The sequence below is a fragment of the Saimiri boliviensis genome, chromosome 4, assembly GCF_048565385.1.
Source record: "Saimiri boliviensis isolate mSaiBol1 chromosome 4, mSaiBol1.pri, whole genome shotgun sequence".
NCBI lineage: Eukaryota > Metazoa > Chordata > Mammalia > Primates > Cebidae > Saimiri > Saimiri boliviensis.
In genome coordinates this window covers 10,965,187-10,985,760 of record NC_133452.1, presented here as the reverse complement: position 1 = coordinate 10,985,760, position 20,574 = coordinate 10,965,187, and the positions used below count along the sequence as shown (strand labels likewise).

Below are 20,574 nucleotides of genomic sequence, written 5' to 3'. Positions count from 1 at the left end.
TGGACAAATGATAGCTTGGACTCAAGTTCAACACAGAGTCCACAATTACTCCTCGGACATTTCCAGTGAATGCTGCGTGACACTCACCTGTTGTCCAGGCATTCCCTTCCTTATCTTGGTCACCCACTGGCTTCCAGGTTGCTCCCTAAATCCAGTACCTTCAGGCACTTGGTGCATAGTGGGTCTCCATGCCAGACATCCGTGACAGAGACCCATTTGGTATTCTCACCTCCTGGCTCTAACTGCCATTCCCCTCATGGAGTTAGAGACAGGGTTTATCCTTTCAAAATCTAGAATCATGGAATTCACATCTGATCACCATCCTCTCACTGCTTCAGTGCCCTCTTGTCATGAGCTTAATTTCAGACCGTAGCAGACTTTGGATCTGTAGACCCTTCCCAGCTGCAGCGTCCAGAAGTTGCCACCGTCCTGTTTCTTCCTCACTTTATCCCGGTCCCGTCGTTCCAACCACACGCCACAGGCAGGTCGTCCCGTCCTTTCAGTGGCTTCACTGCTGGAGCGCTGCCTCTGCCTCTGCCCGTGGCCCCGCCAGGACCCCTAGCTACCTGGCTTTCTCTGTCTGCCATGCTGAGGGCTGGGCTTTGTGAGACTGATGAAATGCTGATCTGATCTGAGTTGCTCCGGCTCATCTGAGTGGCTTTTCTCACTTCATCCAGGCTGTGTGTAATAAACCCGGAGTCATAAACAGTCAACAAAAAGAGCTTTTGAGGGCTTTAATGTGAAATCCATGTAGGAAACAGGAAATCCCTGTCCACTAAATAGGTGTTTGAACACACACTGTCAGTCTCTCCTAATGATCTTTTCCCATTAGAGGCTCCAAATGAAAATCTCCAGAAATAACAAGAAATGTCAATGAAACTCATAAAATTTAGCATATGGGAAATCTTCACTACAGTGCATAAAGCTTCGCAAAATTTTCTCTTTTTCACAATAAAATATTCCCTTTATTATGTCTGCAGGTTGTTTTTGACCATTCCAACAAAAAGCTAGAAAATACATATTTCTTCGAGTCTTAGAAATGCTAATCTTGACATAACTGGGCTTCACTTTTTGGCTTTCATCTAGGGGTCAAGGCCAAATACCAGAGGTCTCTTAGGCTGAGCTCCTAAAGTTGGCAACTTCCTGTTTGTACTCACGCGGTTTCCCTTCTTTCTGCCACAGTGGCTAGTCCAAAATGTCACCGCTTTGCTCTAGCCTGTTTCCTGGCCTGAGTTCCTTTCACTTCTAGCAGATGACTTGCTTCCTGCTTCCCTGGGGTGGGGCGGGGAGGGGGGAATGAAGGTTTCAGCTGGCATCGCTTCCCTCCTTTCTTCTCCCTCTGAACCCTCACTGCTGCCTTCCCTCCTGCTGGCTCTAAGGAAGGGCTGCTGTCACCTTCTCTTTAAGGCTGACTTCAGCTAATCAGTTTCTTGGAAAGCATGGTAGACCTGAGGGCGGCTCTAGGGTGGGATTCAGCTTTGGATCTCTCCCAGTGCTTAGCTCAGAAAGTTGATACTTACTGTTGAACTAATTATTTGACACCAAAGCAATGAAACTATGAAAACACAAAAAACTAGTTTGGCATTGTAAAGATTTCTTATCTAGCACTCTTTTCATGGGCATATCTACAGATTGACGGGAAATGTATACCCCAAACATGTATTTTGGCCCTTTCTGTCCGTATTTCATCAAAATGAGCACCAATTTTCAGGCATATTATCTTGCCAGTTTATTTAAATGTGACTGATGTGGTAGTTGAAAAGTCTGGACCTAGAGTCTTGAGATGGCTCTCTTCCCAACCTACTGATTCAAGAGCATAATTAATCCACCAAATATCTCAACTCTGCTCACCTCTGCACATCTGGCTCTGACTAGCCCTCAGCCACCAGCAACCCCTGTCTTCCCAGCACCTCAAATTTCTTAGCTATGAAATGATGGGATTCAACAAGAAGCTTCTAGATTCCTTTCTAAGAACTTTCTTAGGCTCCGAAGTTCTTTCTAAGGTTCCAAGTTTCCTTTCAGCTTTGAAATGTTGTGAGTCTATGACGCTGAGTGGACTGATTCCACTTTTAATGAATGATGCTAAGCTTTGTGAGCAGTAGAAAACTGCTTGTCATACTGAACAAATGGCTGTTTTCCTATTTCTTTACCTTACTTTGAATGTTTTAGGTCAGTGCATTCAAAAGTCACAGTGAAGGAAGAAATGCTGAATTGTAAGATCTGCATTTTGAAAATGTGCCTGAACATACCAAAGGAGCACAGAAGAAAGACTTGTCCCCAGTGATATGCTGGAAAGCGCCTCTCCAAGGGCCCTCTTGTTGGGTGCCCTCCCCTCTGTTTGTAATGGCAGAATTCTGCCGAATGAACCAGTGGAGCTGGCCATGCCAACTTATTTGAACTGACATGTGTCGTTGGCACTCAGTGAAAAAGGTGCTGGCACAGTAAGCCAACAGGCAAAGCAAGGGCTTCACCAGATAGTTCTGCAACCAGGTAATGGAGCTGCTGTGAACCAGACTCGTACTTAACATGTACCCCAATTCAAAATCATGGAATTAATTACGGACCAAAGACTGCCTTCTTTCCACATACTAATTTCAATCAAAGTCTTTTGCCAATGGGGAATGAATAATGTCTGTGGCATTATTTTCGCAGTAGCTTTCTCATGTAATTATTAGTTTTATTTAGTGTGCAGTTCACTGGGCAAAACTTTCTGGTTCATGGCCTGGTTGGTGAGCTCCTCAAGGGCAGAGTGCTTTGAAGTACTCATCTTCGTTTCTCCAGAGCCTGGGACAATTGCACAATGGTTGCTCAGGAGACGTTTGTTCAGTGGAAATACATTTGGAAGTTGCTTCTGCCCCATACCTGTGCTTGGTAGAGGGGTGAGCATTGACAAGAGTGTTGACAAAAGCTAGGGCTTGGATGTCGCAGAGATACCTGTGAGATCAGGTTGACCTCCGCCTAGTTCAATGTTGATTCGGGGGGATTCTGGGCAAGTGAGTTTGTTGAACTCAGGTTGGCGCTAACTTTAGCCAGAGGTTCCGTCTTGCCTTTTTCCACTTTGAGGGCCTGGGCAAAAGAAAAAAAAAAAGTGTGCGTCTGTAGACTGGAATTATTTGGGCTGGCTGGTCTGTGAAGATGAGGTGTTTGCACAGCCAGACCCATGGGCGGTGAGGTTGCCTGTTCACTACTCTCTCCCAAGGAAGCATTGCCTAGAATGAGCCCTTCCGTCCTAAGGGCTCAGATCTCTTTATCCGAGTCTTCATTTCCACCTCTCATGTTAAAATGTAGCTAGACTTTGTTAATTGTAGAGCCCATTCCTTAGGTAGTAAAGACGTGGGAGACAGAGGTTTATGTGTGGAGCTGTTTGGTTACGTTTAGCCAGATGCCCTAGGGGAGGAGCAAAGGCCTCGGGAGTCCCTGCTGGCACCCCCTGCAGAAATGCCGTGGAAAGGAGGTAGAAAGGAGCTAGCTGGCCAGAAAAGACGATGACTGGGAGCAGCCTTCTCCTACCCTTGAGCTGAAACCAGAGGCATTTCATGTAAGGACATAGCAGTGGGGGTGAGACCCTTTCTTAAGACACCAGGGTGTGTGCTTATTTCAGAGGCTGATGAGTGGCAGGAGGGGGAGCTCTGGGAAGCTGGGTGGTCCCTGCCTGTGTGGCCTTGCATGAAGTGCTTGCCTTCAAGTCCTGAAAGAACCTATGGTCGTTTAATAAAACCTAATACTTCTGATGAGGCCAGCATCTTGGGGTTCAGATGCTGCTTTCTGATTGACAGCTGGGCTTTTCTCCGATGTCTGCGAGAAAAAGAGGGCAGGTGTGGGTCTGTGATACCTTGAGGGGGGAAAGCAGATCCTTGCAAATTCAGATATTAGTCCTGAAAGGAAGCATTTTCTTTTTAAAGTTATCAACCTACTCATATATTATAATTGGATCTTTCATTTGCAAGTGAAACAAATGTGTGTGTGTGTGTGTTGGAGACCAATTAAAAATGGAAGTAACCAATAACCATTCAACAAAACAAGGTCTTCGATTGCCAGAAAACAACTGTGTTATTCCCAAAGAAAACAAACACAGAACTTTAAACTAAAACAAACAACTCCCGACAAATCGAAACCCTTTGAACTGAGGTCTCGTTTTCTCTAGAATGTTGAACACTCCTCTTTGCTTATAGGCTATGAGGCTGTCTCTGTGTTGTACTGCAGGGGTCCAGAAATGTCAGATGTTTGTATTCCAGCCATTAAGATCAGTAAAGGATTATTGCTTTCTTTGCTCTCTGTGGCCCTCATGAATCCTCTGTGGGAATGGCTGAAAACTAAAGCATACGCCCATACCAGTAACGGAGAAAACTTTCATAGCTGGTCCCCCAGAGAAGCTGCCTGATGGTTCCACACTGTGTTGGTGGGGATTGGGCTGGGGATGGGGAGTGAGTGAGCCAGGCTCAGGGTAGGGCTGACCCCAAGCTGCTGTTGCAGATGGCACAGCGATGTCTACATCAGAACCATGAGGTGGCTGAGGACAGCAACTGGTATTGGTTTTCTGGGCCTGGAGAGAAGCCACTGTCACAAATGGGGCACAGAGACCCTAGCCTTGCCTACACAGTGGTAGGATAAGGGAAAGATTCTCCTCAAAAGGCTTATGATCTGTACAAATTGAGAGCCATATCCATGCAAGCAACTGTAGAACTTCCTAATTCTTGTGATCATGGCAAGGGCTTCACAGCCATCCTGTGTAGAGCTCTGCAATGTCACTAATTCAGCGGATGATGAGTGTCTCAGGGCCACCTGGCATTCTGGAGCAGAGCAGAGCCTTGGCCCTGTACCGTGAAACTGACGGCACCAAGTCGTTTTTACTGACATTCATAGGACTCTACTAGGGTCAGTACCAAAGTCAGCTACTGACTGACATTTTTGGCTGACATCGGGAAGCCACTGTCATGCCAGTGATTCTCAGGGCTTCTCAAACTGGGGTCCCCAGAACTTGGGAGAACATGATGCTACCAAGATTCCATGAAAGTATAAGGTCAATGGGCCACATCCAACAGGAAGAATTTTCCTGATGGCTGGGCTTGAAAATGTTATTTTTAATTTTAAAACAAGCCCCAAAATATTATGGCGTAGTCTATAAAATGTAAATGCAATTTTGAGATAAAAATGAAGAAAGATCAGGAATGAATTTCCATGCTCCAGGCTTCCAGGGAGGGGTTCATTCTCTCTGCTGTTAGATAAACTTTGGTGAGAAGTTGGAAGAAAGTTTAGTTGAGTGGTAGAGTGATTCAGCACTTCTGTGAAACAGACAACATGTACTCTTTGAAATCCTTCGAAAAGGAGTGGCCCCAGGATGGCTTGAAGAGTTTGCTTTGCATCTGAGACAGTCCTGATGGATTTAGGATACCACACTTGGGGACACAGATGCCAGCAACCTTGCACCAGCATCAGACAGCAACATCCCTTTCTTTACTGGTATCAAGTGGCATTTCCTGGGGCTTCCTTGTTTGATGACACCCAGGATGTCATTCAGGATCCTGGAAAGCAAGAAACCAGAGTCTCTGAAATATTTGACACTTGCTGTGGGCAGCAGAAATCTAGAACTGAAGGTGATTATGTTGTCTGGTTTGTTTGGAAAGTTAGTGTAAATGCTTTATAATGCTCTTTGGGCCTCCACGATCCATGCCATTAGTAATTGGCATTGATTAGCTCAGGGGAGATCAAGGTCTTTCCTTTCTTTTACTTTTCCCTTTTTCACCATTTCCCCCCCCGTTTTTAAGACCTCTTCTCTTCTCTCAATACCTGAAAATGCAGCAAAAGTTTACTGACTGCAGGGGTTGGCCATGGGGCACTCCTCTGGCATCTCTGAAGGAAGCAGGTCCTTAGTGTGCTGGCTAGGTGCTTGACTCTTCATTAAGGGTCTTTCCCAGAGCACTAGGTACTTACACATTTAAGAGGAATAGTGCAATGAGCAGATTTTGATGGGACACATGGCACTGACATCCCCTGAAAGAGCAGTAAGGTCCTTGGGAACTGTGCCAGCTTGTCTGTAAGTGGGGCACATGCATGTTTTGCCAGGGCATCCTGGTGCTACCCACCACATCCTTCACCAGTGGGGTTTGGAGGCACCAAGAGGACCTTTGCCCAGAGCAGGTGTGATGCTGGTGCCTCTCATGGCTACTGGTGACACCAACTCTGCAACCACCGTGAGCTTCTCAACAAGAGCTGCCATGGAGAGAGCTAGGGCTACAGATCCGACAGACAGGGGTGCCAATGCTGCCTTCAGCCTCCTGCCTTCTGGTTTTGAGATATTCCCTTAGCCTTTCTAAGCTTCGATTCTTTGATCGGTAAATGGGCTGCGATTGGGTGACTTCAAGGATGGCTGCCAAGTGCCCCTTCTCCTTACCGTTAACTAGCTGGGCCTATCCAAATATCACAGAAAACCGGTAAATAGTTACAAGTACTGAGGCTGTTTATGGGAGAGAAAACATGGCATTAAAGAGGGACTTTACAGTAAGTATTGCAAATATTGGGTATGTAGAAAGAACTGGAAATCAACTCAAAGGCGTTTCGGAGGGTTATGTGTTAGAATTTGCACAGGAAGAATGAGCCTGTGGCAGATCAGGCTGGGGAGGCATTTGCTGGCACTGACCGACCTTGGAGATGTCAGGAGCACTAGCCCTGGGCCTGAGCTGGGGTCGGGGGTTCAGATGCAGTGTGGCCAGCAAAGCTGGTGTCCTGCCTTATCCAGCTATCACTGATCCTGGATCCACATTCCCTCCCTTTTCCCTGCCTGTCTTTGTTCTTCCTCTCTGGCTTCTCACCTCTTCCTTATCAAGCTTCTTCATCAAGAGTGTGCAGAAGGCTTGGTCCTGATGGAGGTGGGAGGCCGGGGCGTGTTTTCACCTGGCCAGGTGCTTCTGGTGCACAATGAACTTTGAGCACCATGGCTCTGGCCTAAACGGCTGGACACTCCCTCACCCCGCCTCCGCCTGCAGATTGGTGTCCACAGTTGTACTGGAGACTGGTGCTGGGGATGGTGGGGAGCTGCCTGGGGTGAGGTGGGTATTTGAAGGCTTGTGAGCATCGAGGCCTGCTCTTTCAGGCCACGGGGAGAGGAATCAGGGCTATCTTTGTGAAGCTGGTGGTCAGTGCAGCGGGATGTTAGGTTGGTCAGTGGGACAAACCAGACAAACTGTGGCTCTTCGAGGCTGCAGATGGAGTGAAATCTCACCTTTTCTTGGAACTGAGCATGTGGAGACCTTGCCTTGGCGAGTCCTGGGCCAAGAGAAAGTCACTAACAGACAGCTGTGGTCATGCATTTTACACCAATGAAGAGTGGGATGTGGAGTCACTGATAATTGCTAGATGTTGATGAAGATGATGAATAATGCTCTTCATCTGGCTATAGGCAACCTCATATTTAAAAAGATTTTCAATGTAAAGGGTCATTGGCAATAAGCCCTCTCTTTTGCTTACATTTGGTGCTTCGAAACACTTTTTTTTTAGTGCTCCTGTACGTAAGGCATGGTGGTAAGCTCATTTACAGCTCCCATTCTGAAGGGGACTACCCACTCAGGTAGTGAATCTAACAAATGAGGGAATTCATTTTTGTTAGGGCCACAATGACAACTAGTGTGCTTAGTACAGCATGTGCCAGGTATGGCACAGAATGCTTTGCACGGTTATATTACAAAGCCCATGTGCTGTGAACTATTTTAAAGAAGGAACTGAAGTTCAGAGAGAAGTCTAGACCACATAGCCCATAATAGATTCAATTCACTTTAACTTCAGAGCCTGTGTAAGCCCACTCCAGAAGCTACCATGTTTAAGTAGTATAGAATGGGTAAAGCATCGTCTTGAATTTTAGAGTTTTTTCCTTCATAAAAAGAAAAGATGTTGATTCTGTACAACTTCAGAATATTTGCCAGTTGGCACAGCCGGTGGCACAAATCAAGAGAAGTACTCGAATCCTGTCTGGTTTCTGAGGTCTACTGCAATCCGATGGTAATTTTTCATCCAGGGGACCTGCCAAGTGGGTGACATGTAATTAGTTGCTGCAGGTCTTCTGTTATCAGCCGGTTCTGAGTGCAAGTAACCTGATTCTGTTGTATCAAGAGCAGTTGAGGGAATGTGTCCCACCAGGTTTGAGGTGTCCCATTCAGAGCTGGCGGACGTGGGCTCCAGTACCCTTGGCAGTTGTGACTTCCTGTTTTCAAGATAAAAGACTTACAAAGATTTGTTAGAGAATTTCAGAAGGCTTTGGTGAGGCTATCACACACAGCCCAGAGAAAATACTTAAATAATTTAATTGCAGATGAATTTGAACCATATGGCTGGCTTTCTTAATGTGCACATCAGTTTAAAAGAGGATTACCAGATGATCTATAAAAGATGTTTGATGGTATATATAACCTAGCGTATTAAAGAAAGGAAATTTTCAAAATACCTCAAAAAAAAATGGGGTTGGTTTTTCTAAAACCAAAGATTTGGAAGACAGACAATTGTGTTTAGAGGGAGGACATTCTCACTTCACTCTGGTTGTTGTAGAGACAGCGAGCGCCATGTTGTCTAGGGCACAGTCCTCCCCGGGGGGCTTTGGTGACAGTCCATCTCTTGTCCATCTGCTACCTGCTGAGAATACTGTTTTGTTATATGTAATGCCTACTGGGCAAGGCAGTAGTGTGTTTATACTCTGAAGGGAGCCAGTTGGCTCAAAACCCTTGTTTCACACTCATTAGAAGAGGTTGGGAGGTTGGGGGGATGGCCCATGGGGTGAGGGAAGCTTAAATGAAAGGGGCGTTGTGGAAAGGGGATGGAACTGGGAGTCAGAATGGTTGAACTCAGGTCCCTGCCTGGCCCTACACAACTATGTGACCGTCCGTCAGCTACTACCTGCTCTCTGTGAGCCACAGTTTTCTCACGGGGGTGGTGATATTTATCCTTCTTACCTTGGAGCTGTTGTAGGGATCACTAGATAAACCATGTGAGAGCTTGCTGCAGACCATAACATTCCGTAAAATAGGGAGATTGCAAGAGCCAGCCTCAGCCCTGCGCCCGAGGCTGTTCAGTGGGCCTGGTGCCGTTCTAGGATGGACAGCAAGGCCAGAGCCTGGAAGGGGGGAAGCACGTGCAGTGAGCAGGAAGCCGCTGTCCGTGCTGTTGGGCTGTGTGGCTTGTGTTTAGTGAACCTGGCATGGTTCAGAATAGGGCCACCAGCAGTCACTGTAGCCAGCAAGCTGTGCCATTTGCAACCAGGCTTCTTGTCCTTGGAACTTCACTCCTGACTCCTCAGGGAATCCTCCACCTCAGGAAATTTCAAAGACCCTTTAAACTTTTTTTTATTGCAGCTTATTACTGTGGAGTGTCAGGGGTTGCAAGTCAGAATCAGTTTGTCCTGTAGCAGAGATCTGCCATCTTCCCCAAGGCCCAGCAGGGACAGTGTGGCCCCCAGGAGCAGGTTCCATCTCCAGACGCATGGCTTGGAAGGTCTTGGGACTGGAGCAGAGCTCAGGGCACAGGATGCTGTCCCTGCTCAATGATTTATGTTTCAGCTGACCCACGTAAGACCCGTGTGTGTGTTCTCAGTTGATCTGCTCATTTTACTGACTATACTTTTGGATTAAAAACAAAATAACTTTAAAACAATTACTACTTTGATTACTGGGGAAAGTATTTGTTGAGCATGACGTGGTGTTCTCTTAGTGTCCTGTAAGAATGGGGTGCCTAGTGATTGGTTGGGTAGCTCCAGCTAATCTACAAGTGGACATTCCTTTGGGTTAGATTCAGGACATTGGAACCAGGTGCCTGCCATTTCAGCCTCTCCAAAGGTTATTATTTATGTGTTCCTGAAGTGCATGCTAGCTCGTGATATTAGATTTTGTTTTTATGTCTTAGTGTTGAAATGTTAGCCTAGCTGGGAATTTTCAAGTCTAATAAAAGCAGTCAGAATTGGTGATGGGGTTAGTGTATATAGTGGAGGAGGAATGCTTGGGAAGTAACTGCCTTACACAATTAAAGAGGTGCTCCTTAGCCTAACTGGATCCCCAAAGGAGGGCTAAGAATGTAGTCAGTCGCATATTCTAAGAGAGGGAAGGTGGTAGTCACATGATCTATAACCCTTGTTTCCAAATATACCAGCTCTTACTTGATATAAAAGCACATTTTAAGAACTAAGTATTGACCACTAGAATGCACTGCTTTGAGAAAGTTCACAGTGAGAGCATTTTTTTGAGATTAATTGGCTTAGCAAGAGGATTTCTCAAAATTGATTGATGTAGCAAGAAACAAAACAAAACAAAACAAAACAAAAACCAGACATTGAGGACAGCAGCGATGGTGTAGCATGACCAGGCTTTGTCTGGAGGAGCAAGACTTAGACATGGAAGAAATATTAAGACCCAAAATAGAAATCAGTTAGCGATTCATTGTGGAGGCAAGGAAAGCCCATCTTTTCAACATCACAGTGAAAAAGCTTTCTGGAGGAGAGTTTTAAATAGCACATAATGCCGCTCTGCTATATTTTTGTAGTGACCTTTAGCTCTTGCCAGGGAATATACAATTTTGGCCTAAAGGGGACGAAAGGAAATAGATAAAAAGGGACATTGGAAAACATCCAAGATTTCTGGCGGGTGGTCTCATAACATGGAATTTTTAGATTTCTTGAGACCTTTTGGTATGAAATGTGGGAGGAATAAGCGGATAGAGTGTTGCTACCCTTGGGGGGAAAATGTCCTTACTAGAATTAGTTACCAACAAACGTACGTTTGAAGCCAGCAGCTCATTGTTGAGGCCCAGTGTTTGGAGACCTCATGTGCGTGATGGCAAACCCTAAGCGGGCTACTGTCTAACCACTTCTGTGTCCTGCCCTCTTTAAGACAAGGAAGTGCCCAACAAGCCCTTGCGTGTGCGTGTCCGGTCCTCAGATGACAGGCTGTCCGTTGCGTGGAAGGCGCCCCGCCTGTCCGGAGCCAAGAGTCCACGCAGATCACGAGGCTTTCTCCTGGGCTACGGGGAGAGTGGCCGGAAGATGAACTATGTTCCACTGACGAGAGATGAGCGGACACACGAAATTAAAAAGCTAGGTGAGTTTCATATGCATTGGTATTCAGTGTTCCTCTGGTCCTTGGGATCATTTCAATATTTAGACGCTCCTTCATGGAGAGCATTGCGTTTTGATTGGAACGTCCACTTGCCGGGTGTTACAATGATTTGAATCTCTACTGTTTTTTTCCATGCCCATCTTGGACGCCATCATTTAACCTTTTGTTAGTGGCAGCTCCAGGCTGCCTTCCTAGTGCTGGTCAGTGGCTTCCTGACCCAACAGCACAGATTCTCTGAGTCAAGCCATTTTTCTGGACTTAGGGCTAATCTTGTCATCTTGACTGTTTTTGTCATTTTGTTCTTTGAAGCTCTGTCTTAGAATTTTAGGACACTGGGCCTTGCTTGGGTCCCATTAAGATGAAACATGGTAGCCGAGTGAAGCTGCAAGTTAGCCTGTAGTACTCAGAGTTCTCTAGAGAATGAATGGAATAGACAGAACTAATGGAATATATATATAGTGTTTATTAAGTATTAACTCACATGATCACAAGGTCCCACAATAGGCCGTCTGCAGGCTGAGGAGCAAGGAGAGGCAGTCCAGGTTCGAAAACTGAAGAACTTGGAGTCTGATGTTTGAGAGCAGGAAGCATCCAGCACGGGAGAAAAATGTAGGCTGGGTGGCTAGGCCAGTGTCTCTCTTCATGTTTTTCTGCCTGCTTGTATTCTAGCTGCACTGGCGGTTGATTAGATTGTTCCCACCCAGATTAAGGGTGGGTCTGCCTTTCCCAGCCCACTGACTAAAATGTTAATCAACCTCTTTTGGCAACACCCTCACAGACATACCCAGGATCAATGCTTTGTATCTTTTTCTTTTTCTTTTTTTTTTTCCTGAGACAGAGCCTCACTCTGTCACCCCAGCTGGAGTGCCTCCCAGATTCAAGAAATTCTCTGGCCTCCGCCTTCCAAGTAGCTGGGATTACGGGCATTGCCACCACAGCCAGCTGATTTTTATATTTTTAGTAGAGATGGGAATTGATTTCACCATGTTAGCCAGGCTGGTCTCGAACTCCTGACCTCAGGTGAATCACCCACCTCGGCCTCCCAAAGTGCTGGGATTACAGGCATGAGCCATTGCGCCTGGCCAATACTTTGTATCCTTTAATCCAATCAAGTTGACACTCAGTATTAACCATCACTCAAGGCATCCTCCCTTTTTTTCCAACCCCTTACTGGGTAAAGGGAGCACTGGTCAGGGAATGCTGATGGAAACCTTTGCTTCTTCTGGCCTGGAGGGAGTCCTGATCTTTGTAGGCCTTATTCATCCATAAGCCTGGGTAGCGGACATAGGCCTGGTTCTGAGGGACACACTCATCCCTCAGGCCTGATGCCTCCTGCCTACAGAGACAGTGTGAGAGCTGTCTCACCCCTGCTGCCTGGTTCTCTCACAGGTGAGTTGGAAGGAGCATGGGGTAAGCATGGCTGGGCCCCTTCTTCTCTGCCCCTCTTGGGGAAGCTGGGCCGCAGAGACCGCACGCGGGCCCAGGGCTGCTTGGGTGGAGAGCCTAATTCTGGGTTTTGTATAAAGTACACTTGCCCCATATTCTTCAACTTGCTTCTTACCACTGTCATAAGGCTTTCAGCCCCCACAATTGGCTGTGCTTGCTGGTTCGAAAAAAAATCACAGAACTTTAAGAAATATATTGAAGGCATATACAAATTTCAGTTGTGGGAAATTATTTGTTTCTTGGTGGTTCTTGAGAAATGATGGGACACTACTTTCCACTTTTTTTTTTTTTTTTTTGAGACGGAGTTTCGCTCTTGTTACCCAGACTGGAGTGCAATGGCACGATCTCGGCTCACCGCAACCTCCGCCTCCTGGGTTCAGGCAATTCTTCTGCCTCAGCCTCCTGAGTAGCTGGGATTACAGGCACGCACCACCATGCCCAGCTAATTTTTTGTAATTTTAGTAGAGACGAGGTTTCACCATGTTGACCAGGATGGTCTCGATCTCTTGACCTCGTGATCCACCCGCCTCGGCCTCCCAAAGTGCTGGGATTACAGGCTTGAGCCACCGCGCCCGGCCTACTTTCCACTTTTAATTACTTACATGTGCCCCTGGACTGTGAGGTTGAATGGCCATTTGTTTGTTTACTTCTGGCGAGATTCCATCATCAAAAGCACTGAGTCATGAACAGCTCTGAAGTGACCCCTCCATATAGACGCTTAGTCTGATGCTCTGTGCATCCAAGTGTTACAGACTATTCCCTCCCTTTTATAAAACATGCATTTTAAAATCTTCTAGTGGAATAAGAGGTGAGTGCCGAGTGCCTCCGTATAAATAATTTACTCATTTATGGCTAGAGTGTCACCCACTTTCTCTGTGTGGAGAGCAGACTGTCGAATATTATCCTTTTCCCTTGAAACCTCTGATTCTTCTATGGCAGCTCACTCTCCATAAACAGTCCCTTGGTGTGAGAATTTTGAACACAAGTCTTCTTTCATGTTTAGCACGACATGATTGTAAAGACAAAGGGGTGATTTCCTGCTGCCATCTGAACATGTGGCAGTGCCTGAAGGAGACGTGTGTGCTCTTAGTTCCCTTTAGAATCTTAGTGTCACCTCTGTTAACTTACCTGGGTCCTACCTGATAATATAACTATCAGCACTAGAAATAGGCCAGATTGCCTCATTTTTATTCTTGAAACGATTAAAGCTGCAACAGGAGCCTTGCTCAGAGAGTCTGGAGTGAAGCATTGATAGTTTTGGATTTAGGGTAGATTATGAGTAAGTGTGTGGCCCTGGGCAAGCCACTCAATTGTTAGGGCTTTATGTCCTTATATGTAAGATAAGAAGGTCAAATAGAAAAATAAAAAAGGTTTCACCTTGGTCTCAGACTTCATGATTCCATAGTAATTGAGAGGAGAAGTTTTGTTCCATCATTGCATTTTTTTTTCTCCAAATACAATGGTCCCTGGTGTACACCAGGATTGGGTGCAGCGTTCCCTGAGTATGTCCAAATCTGTGCAGACTCGAGACCCTGCAGAATCCACATATTGCAAAGGCTGGCCCTCCCTGTGCGCGGGTTTGGCGTCTCTGGAATACAATTCTATCTGCATCCGATTGAAAAAAATCCACGTATAACATGGATCTGCACAGTTCAAACCTGTGTTGTTCAAGGACCGACTGTTCAGTTTTCAAGTTCAGGTTAAGTTGCAGGCTAGTGGGACCCTCGGAGGGGTGGGGGCAAGAACTGACTGAAAGAACCATCCAGAAATAAGAGGTACATTTGAAGTCTTCCATTTGCTGTTAGCAAATCTTCAGAGACTCTGTTTTGAGGATTTTAGTTTTGAAGGGCACAGCATTCCACAGGGAAGCAAAGGCCTGGGCTACTCATGCTGCACCGTTGGCTGTTCTTTCTTTTCTTCTTTCTTTCTGATAACAGATAAAAACAGAGTCACCCTCTCTTCTCAATTTTGGAAGTAGAAAGAAATTGGGCAAATTATGTGGGTAAATGTGTTACTCTTTTCTTTTTTAAAGCACGTATCTCTTTTTGATGAGTTTGTTTTATTTTTATCTCTTTTTGACGTTGATGAGATAGAAACCCGTTTTCCAGGAAGTACTGGTAAAAATCAGTTGCCCATTTTCTAACATAATAGTGTCCTTTTTGAGTTTAATTCCTACAGTTCTTGAGCTCACCCTTCATTGTCCTCAAGAAGAGGGAATGCCCCCAAAAAGATGAAATGGGAAAAAGAGAGGGAGGAGGGAGGCAGACACCTGCCTCTACCCGCAGGGGTGTGTGTTCCTGAGAAATCCAAGCTAGAATCTCATCCCTTACTCGCTGGTCCACAGCCTCGGAGTCCGTGTATGTGGTCTCCCTGCAGTCCATGAACTCCCAGGGCCGGAGCCAACCAGTCTACAGGGCTGCCCTAACAAAGAGAAAGATTTCAGGTACGTTTCTAAGGATGCATTTGGTCAAACCATAGTCTGGTGTGAATGCAATGCTGTTTTCAAATGATGAATTACATAAATTCCATTGAGGCTAAAAGAAATAACAGGGCAGATGTGGTCACATTTTGGGTGTAAGCATGCTGCTGCTTTTTTTTTTTTTTTGAGATGGAATTTCACTTTCGTTGCCAGGCTGGAGTGTGCAACGGTGCAGTCTTGGCTCACCACAACCTCTGCCTCCCAGGTTCAAGTGATTCTCTTGCCTCAGTCTCCCAAATAGCTGGGATTATAGGCATGCATCACCACACTCAGCTAATTTTTTGTATTTTTAGTAGAGACAGGGTTTCTCCATGTTGGTCAGACTGCTCTTGAACTCCTGACCTCTAGTGATCTGCCTGCCTTAGACTACCAGAGTGTTGGGATTACAGGCGTGAGCCACTGTGCCCGGCCTAGCATACTGCTTTTATACGTAAAGGCTGGAGTGCTCTTGCGATGGAGTATATCTCATTGTATATTTTGAGCCACTTCACTGTGCAGTAGATTTGCCATGATAGGAGCAGCCAAGAGTTCATTCCCTTAAAGTTGCAATCTGACCCAAGTATAAATTGCCCTGGGTAATGCACTGAATGAAGTGAGAGAGAAGGAAGAGCAGGTGGGAGGCAGTGCATGCAAGATAAACACACAAATGTTATTTCTGCTATATTTGCATTAAAATGGTATTGGGAATCCTCAGAAAAAGCATCATAGTGGTTTGCTGATAGCCTGATCGTTGTCCACATAGTTACGTTTTCCCATGTCCCTTCACAGACATTATCTGTATTCCTGCTATATTAACGAATGACAGGTACCTTTTCTGGACCACCTGTCTTAATTTAAAGAGGCAATCTACAACATAATTATTTTCATGAATTCACAACATAAAATGAAAGTTATACTTTTTTACCTTGTATGAAGTTCCACAAATACAATGTTTCATTCGTATTACTGATGAATTGCTGTCATAGGATAAAGTCCCTGGATCACTTTTCTAGCAGGCTAAATATTTTCACCTTCCCCTGCTGGTGGCAAAACCCACATCTTTTTGAAACATGGTCCCTGAAAAGTGAAAAGAAAAAATGAAACAAAAAACTAACATAAACAAAAAACCCAAGAGAATGTGGAATAATATTGAAGATCTCTTCTGAGTCTTTTGAACTAAGACTATAAGCTTTATGACTGTGATATGTTCTATTGATGACAAAGAGAAATCTCTCTAAGAAATTGGCAAACTGACTTCTAGTTCATATATGAACATATTTTAATCTGTCCTGGACTCATACATTCTAAACTGTGAGGACATCAAACCCAATGTGAATCTTGTGGTTGCTTGAACCAGAATTTTCCTTTCATGCCATGATCATCCAGGAAATGTGAGCTGAACTTTCCTTTGCCTAAACTTTTGCTCCCCATAAAAATGTTATTATTTTCCAGAAACTTGCAGTGTATATTGAGAAAACACTGAGTTACTTGGACCATCTTTCATCTGGGCAAAGCATCCCCTTTGTACTGTTTGCTATGTCGGTTGGGTTGGGCAGCTTTTAAAGCGAAATGCTCATTTTTCAGCCTGTATTTAAGAAAGCAAGATGGAGATTTTTATTTTTCTTACACGGACCAATCAAATAATTGTTTACCTTTCTATCAATTTTATTTTGTCTACATTACACACAAGCAATCTAAAAATTATGCAGGGTGAATAATGGCCTGTCAAGGTCTGAGGAGCTCAGAGCAGAGCCCATTGTGAGAGAAAGCCTTTCTATGGGGCCCATTGTCATTTCAGAAGAGGATGAATTGGAAGTTCCTGATGACATCAGTGTCCGGGTCATGTCATCCCAGTCTGTGCTTGTGTCCTGGGTGGATCCTGTTCTGGAAAAACAGAAGAAAGTTGTTGCATCAAGGTGCTTTTGCTTATTTATTTGCCTTTATGTATGAGAGGTGGGATTTTTCTGGCCCTGAAAAGACATGTATTTCATGATTTTATTTTCTGACTGACGTGAATGCTGGCCTCTTTTGTAGCTGAGTAGTAAATCCTCTGTGACAACCTAGTTAATCCTAAGTGCGGTCACACATTTCCCACAGACGTGACCAGGGCCTTGTGTGTAGTACACACAGCAGGAACTCACATCTCACGTGCTCAGAGATTATCCTGTGTCTGGAAATTTCCTAGATTCCGTTTCTTTCTTTGCCCCATTTGTGTTTTGCTTTCTCCCATTGACGTTCTATTCATGCACAGGGCCCCGTCTCACCATCCCTCCTGTTATCCAGGAAGAGTCGCTGTAGGATGGACTTTATGTAGAGTGTGGACAATTGTCTAATGCCTCACACTTAGTAGTTCCTCATTAGGCTTTGCTGAACACTGACTTGCTTCATATCTGGCTCATTTTATACATACTAAAATGCACCTTATTTTCTCTTAAACCATGATGTAACGCTGTTCTGGATTTTATATTCATTTGCAACAGCAATAAAAGACAAACCAATCATAAGGTTAAAATATTTTATGTTAAAAGGCCACTACTGAACACCATTTCTTGTTAGTGGTAGATTAATATAGCTATCCAAATTTTACCTGTTCAATGACTAAATACATTATGTAACCAGAGAAAGCCACCGATGTGGTGGCCTGGTTATTATGTGTTAATTTTTCAACCTCTCTGCAACCAGGAAAGGGGAATATAGTTTAAAATGGATAGCATATCATGGTGACATTATATACCATCCATATATTAAAAAATGATTGTTCATGTTAGATATATAGTTTTCTTTACTGTCTGTTAGTAAAAACGATATCTGCTTTTTTTGAAAGACCTCAGAAGATTCATGGCAATTCTCTCCCTAGCCGTATGGTCCTCTTCAACACGAAGTGTTCCTTTTACCATTGGACTTTGATTTCCAACATCTTGCTGACCACAGAAGCCTTGAGTTTTCTTAGCAGAACTGTTGTGTTAATTGGTGTGCCATGTCTTCAACTGAAATCTGATTTTAAAAAAAGCTCATTTTTAATGCATCGAAGGCTTTCTACTGCAAAGAGTCCACAATTTCTTTGTGGACAACTTCTTTGAAAGAGAATCTAATAAAGGCGTTTGCAGCTCCTAGTGTGTTGAGGGTGTCTGCTGTCTGAGGTTGCTAGGCTGCCCATGTTTGGCCATACCTCACTCCCCTCCCTCCCCATAATCAGGCACCACAGTTCCAGAGCAGCCTCCTCCATCCTGCTCTGTTTGTTTCCCATTTTTGCTCCTTTTCATGGTAATAAGTCTACTCAAAACCACGTGTTCCGTTCCACCTGAACCTATGGAAAACATGCCTGATGTGGCATGAAATGAGTCTTTTTTGTCTTTCTTTTCTGAAGAGCTGAGGTACCTCGGGCCAGTTCTGGTCCCTACTGGTGCCTTGAGTAGACACAAATACAGACCCCACAGACACACACACATACACAAACACACACACTGTCTCACACACACACATCCCTGATAAGGCAGTTGCCTCATGAAAACTTGTCTCCCTTATCTCCCTTCCCTTTATAATCTCTGCTTGCTCTTTTGAGCAGTAAGAGTTTTTGGTCTTAAAAAGACACTAAGCTCTGTTTTTTTCTCCTACTTTAGGCAACTTTACTTGGAACTTAAGCAGATTCTCTGAGCCAATAACAGTCAAAAGTTTATTTTTCTCCTTCTTGATTTTACTATGTACCCCCCAAAGTCATCACTTACGAGGAAAGAAAAACAGCAAGACATCTAGTGTTGAGATGCAGAGAATTTGGATAGATCATTGTGTTGTGTTTGCTTATAGACAGTACACTGTGCGCTATCGAGAGAAGGGAGAACTGGCCAGGTGGGATTACAAGCAGATCACTAACAGGCGGGTGCTGATTGAGAACCTGATTCCAGACACCGTGTATGAATTTGCAGTCCGTATTTCACAGGGTGAAAGAGACGGCAAATGGAGTACATCAGTCTTCCAAAGAACACCAGAATCTGGTCTGTATTTGAAATGACCTTTGAATTTTCAGTTTGGAAATTACACCCAAAATAAGATTTAAAGACAATGTAAAATGCCAGTAGTGACAAAGGCCAGCATGGGTATTTTTGAGTCATGTTTAGCCTAGATTTTTGTAGAGTGTCTGTGCATAAATGCAAAGAATTTAAGGGACCATCTGCTGGTCTTTTCCACTAGCACGTTATTCATGTTGTTTTGATGTGTGGAGCACACTGCGTCCCAGTGTGTAGTATGCATCAGTCCCCATCGTATGCATGAATGCCCCGGAAAATGCATGGCTCTCGTATGTAGGAGAGCCTCTCCTTTCCTGAAGCTGAGGTGGCATTTGATTCTGGGAAAAATTTTGGTCTGTATCTAAGGCTACCATTCTTTTCTCTTAAACTATGTCTTCCAGCGTTTTGCTAAGAAGAAGTTGGAACTGGATCTTAATCTTCCTTGTATATTTCAACATTAGGCAATGAAAGAAACTCTGAATTACTAAAAGCATTTCCCTAGATATGTCTAAACTCACTAAATGAATTGGTTGCAGTGACATAAATCACTATATCACACAAAGAACCAGTGCGGGATTTTCTCTCACGTATAATAAAAATTAACGCAGTAGCTCTTCAATAATAAAAATGTGCAACTACAGACCATGTGCTGTTTCCATCTAGAGCATCCACCAAGGCATTTAAAAATGTTTCATTCCTTGTTATTTTGTAGCTCCTACCACAGCTCCTGAAAACTTGAATGTCTGGCCGGTCAGTGGCAAACCTACAGTAGTCACTGCATCTTGGGATGCACTACCAGAGACTGAGGGGAAAGTCAAAGGTAGGAATCTTTTTCCCTACACTGTAAGATGCATTGATTCTGATACACATGGCTTCTGTTTATGGCTTTGTTGACTGATAAAGAAATAGGGAAGCAACATACATCCAAGAGGTGCTCACCCAAGGGACAAGAATATTTCATGCAAGATTTTCATTGCCCGAGATCCAAGCAGTCAAGAATGTGATTATTATTTTCATCTTCTTATAAAGTTTGAAGACTTTTTGCTGTTGCTGTTGGGAAATATGTTTTTCATTGCATGGGTGTGACAGCGTAACCTTTCCCTATCTGAACGGCACCCTGGTTTTCATGCTGTGGGTCTTTTCATTGTGCTGGGATGATTACAAGAGCAGGAGTCAGGAGGAATCCTGCAGAACCATCAATATCTTTAATGGGACCATAAATACATTTAATGGGTTTGAAAAACGCAAATAGTAATTACTGGAAAATGAATTTCCCTATTTGTCACCATTTGTTTGTTTATGTACTTATTGATGTCAAGGAAAACAACACCAAAATAGCAAAAGAAACTAGATATTTTAAAGAATAAAAATAGCGTACAATATTTACAACTAGTTAAATTTTAAAATAGTCTGTTGAGAATACTAAATAAACACACAAATCTTTTATTTTTAATGTAAAAGCATTTAAGAACCTTTCAGAATCTGTTTGGAGGCCTTTTAAACAGCCATGCGGAAGTTTCTTCTGGCACTCCCTATGTAGATGTACTGTAAGGGTAGGAAGGAATGGATGTTTTATTCA

General features: G+C 44.3%; 1 protein-coding gene across 3 annotated transcripts in view; it reads left to right on the top strand.

Annotated features, from left to right (window-relative positions):
* FNDC1 (fibronectin type III domain containing 1) overlaps window positions 1-20,574 on the top strand; it is a 101,794-nt gene that overhangs the window by 36,014 nt on the left and 45,206 nt on the right. For all 3 annotated transcript variants that reach the window (XM_039467945.2, XM_039467946.2, XM_074397184.1), the window contains 5 exons: window positions 10,863-11,069; window positions 14,878-14,976; window positions 16,790-16,907; window positions 18,796-18,983; window positions 19,708-19,815. In XM_039467945.2, coding sequence (XP_039323879.2) covers window positions 10,863-11,069; window positions 14,878-14,976; window positions 16,790-16,907; window positions 18,796-18,983; window positions 19,708-19,815 — 720 coding nt within the window. The remainder of the gene's footprint in view (window positions 1-10,862; window positions 11,070-14,877; window positions 14,977-16,789; window positions 16,908-18,795; window positions 18,984-19,707; window positions 19,816-20,574) is intronic.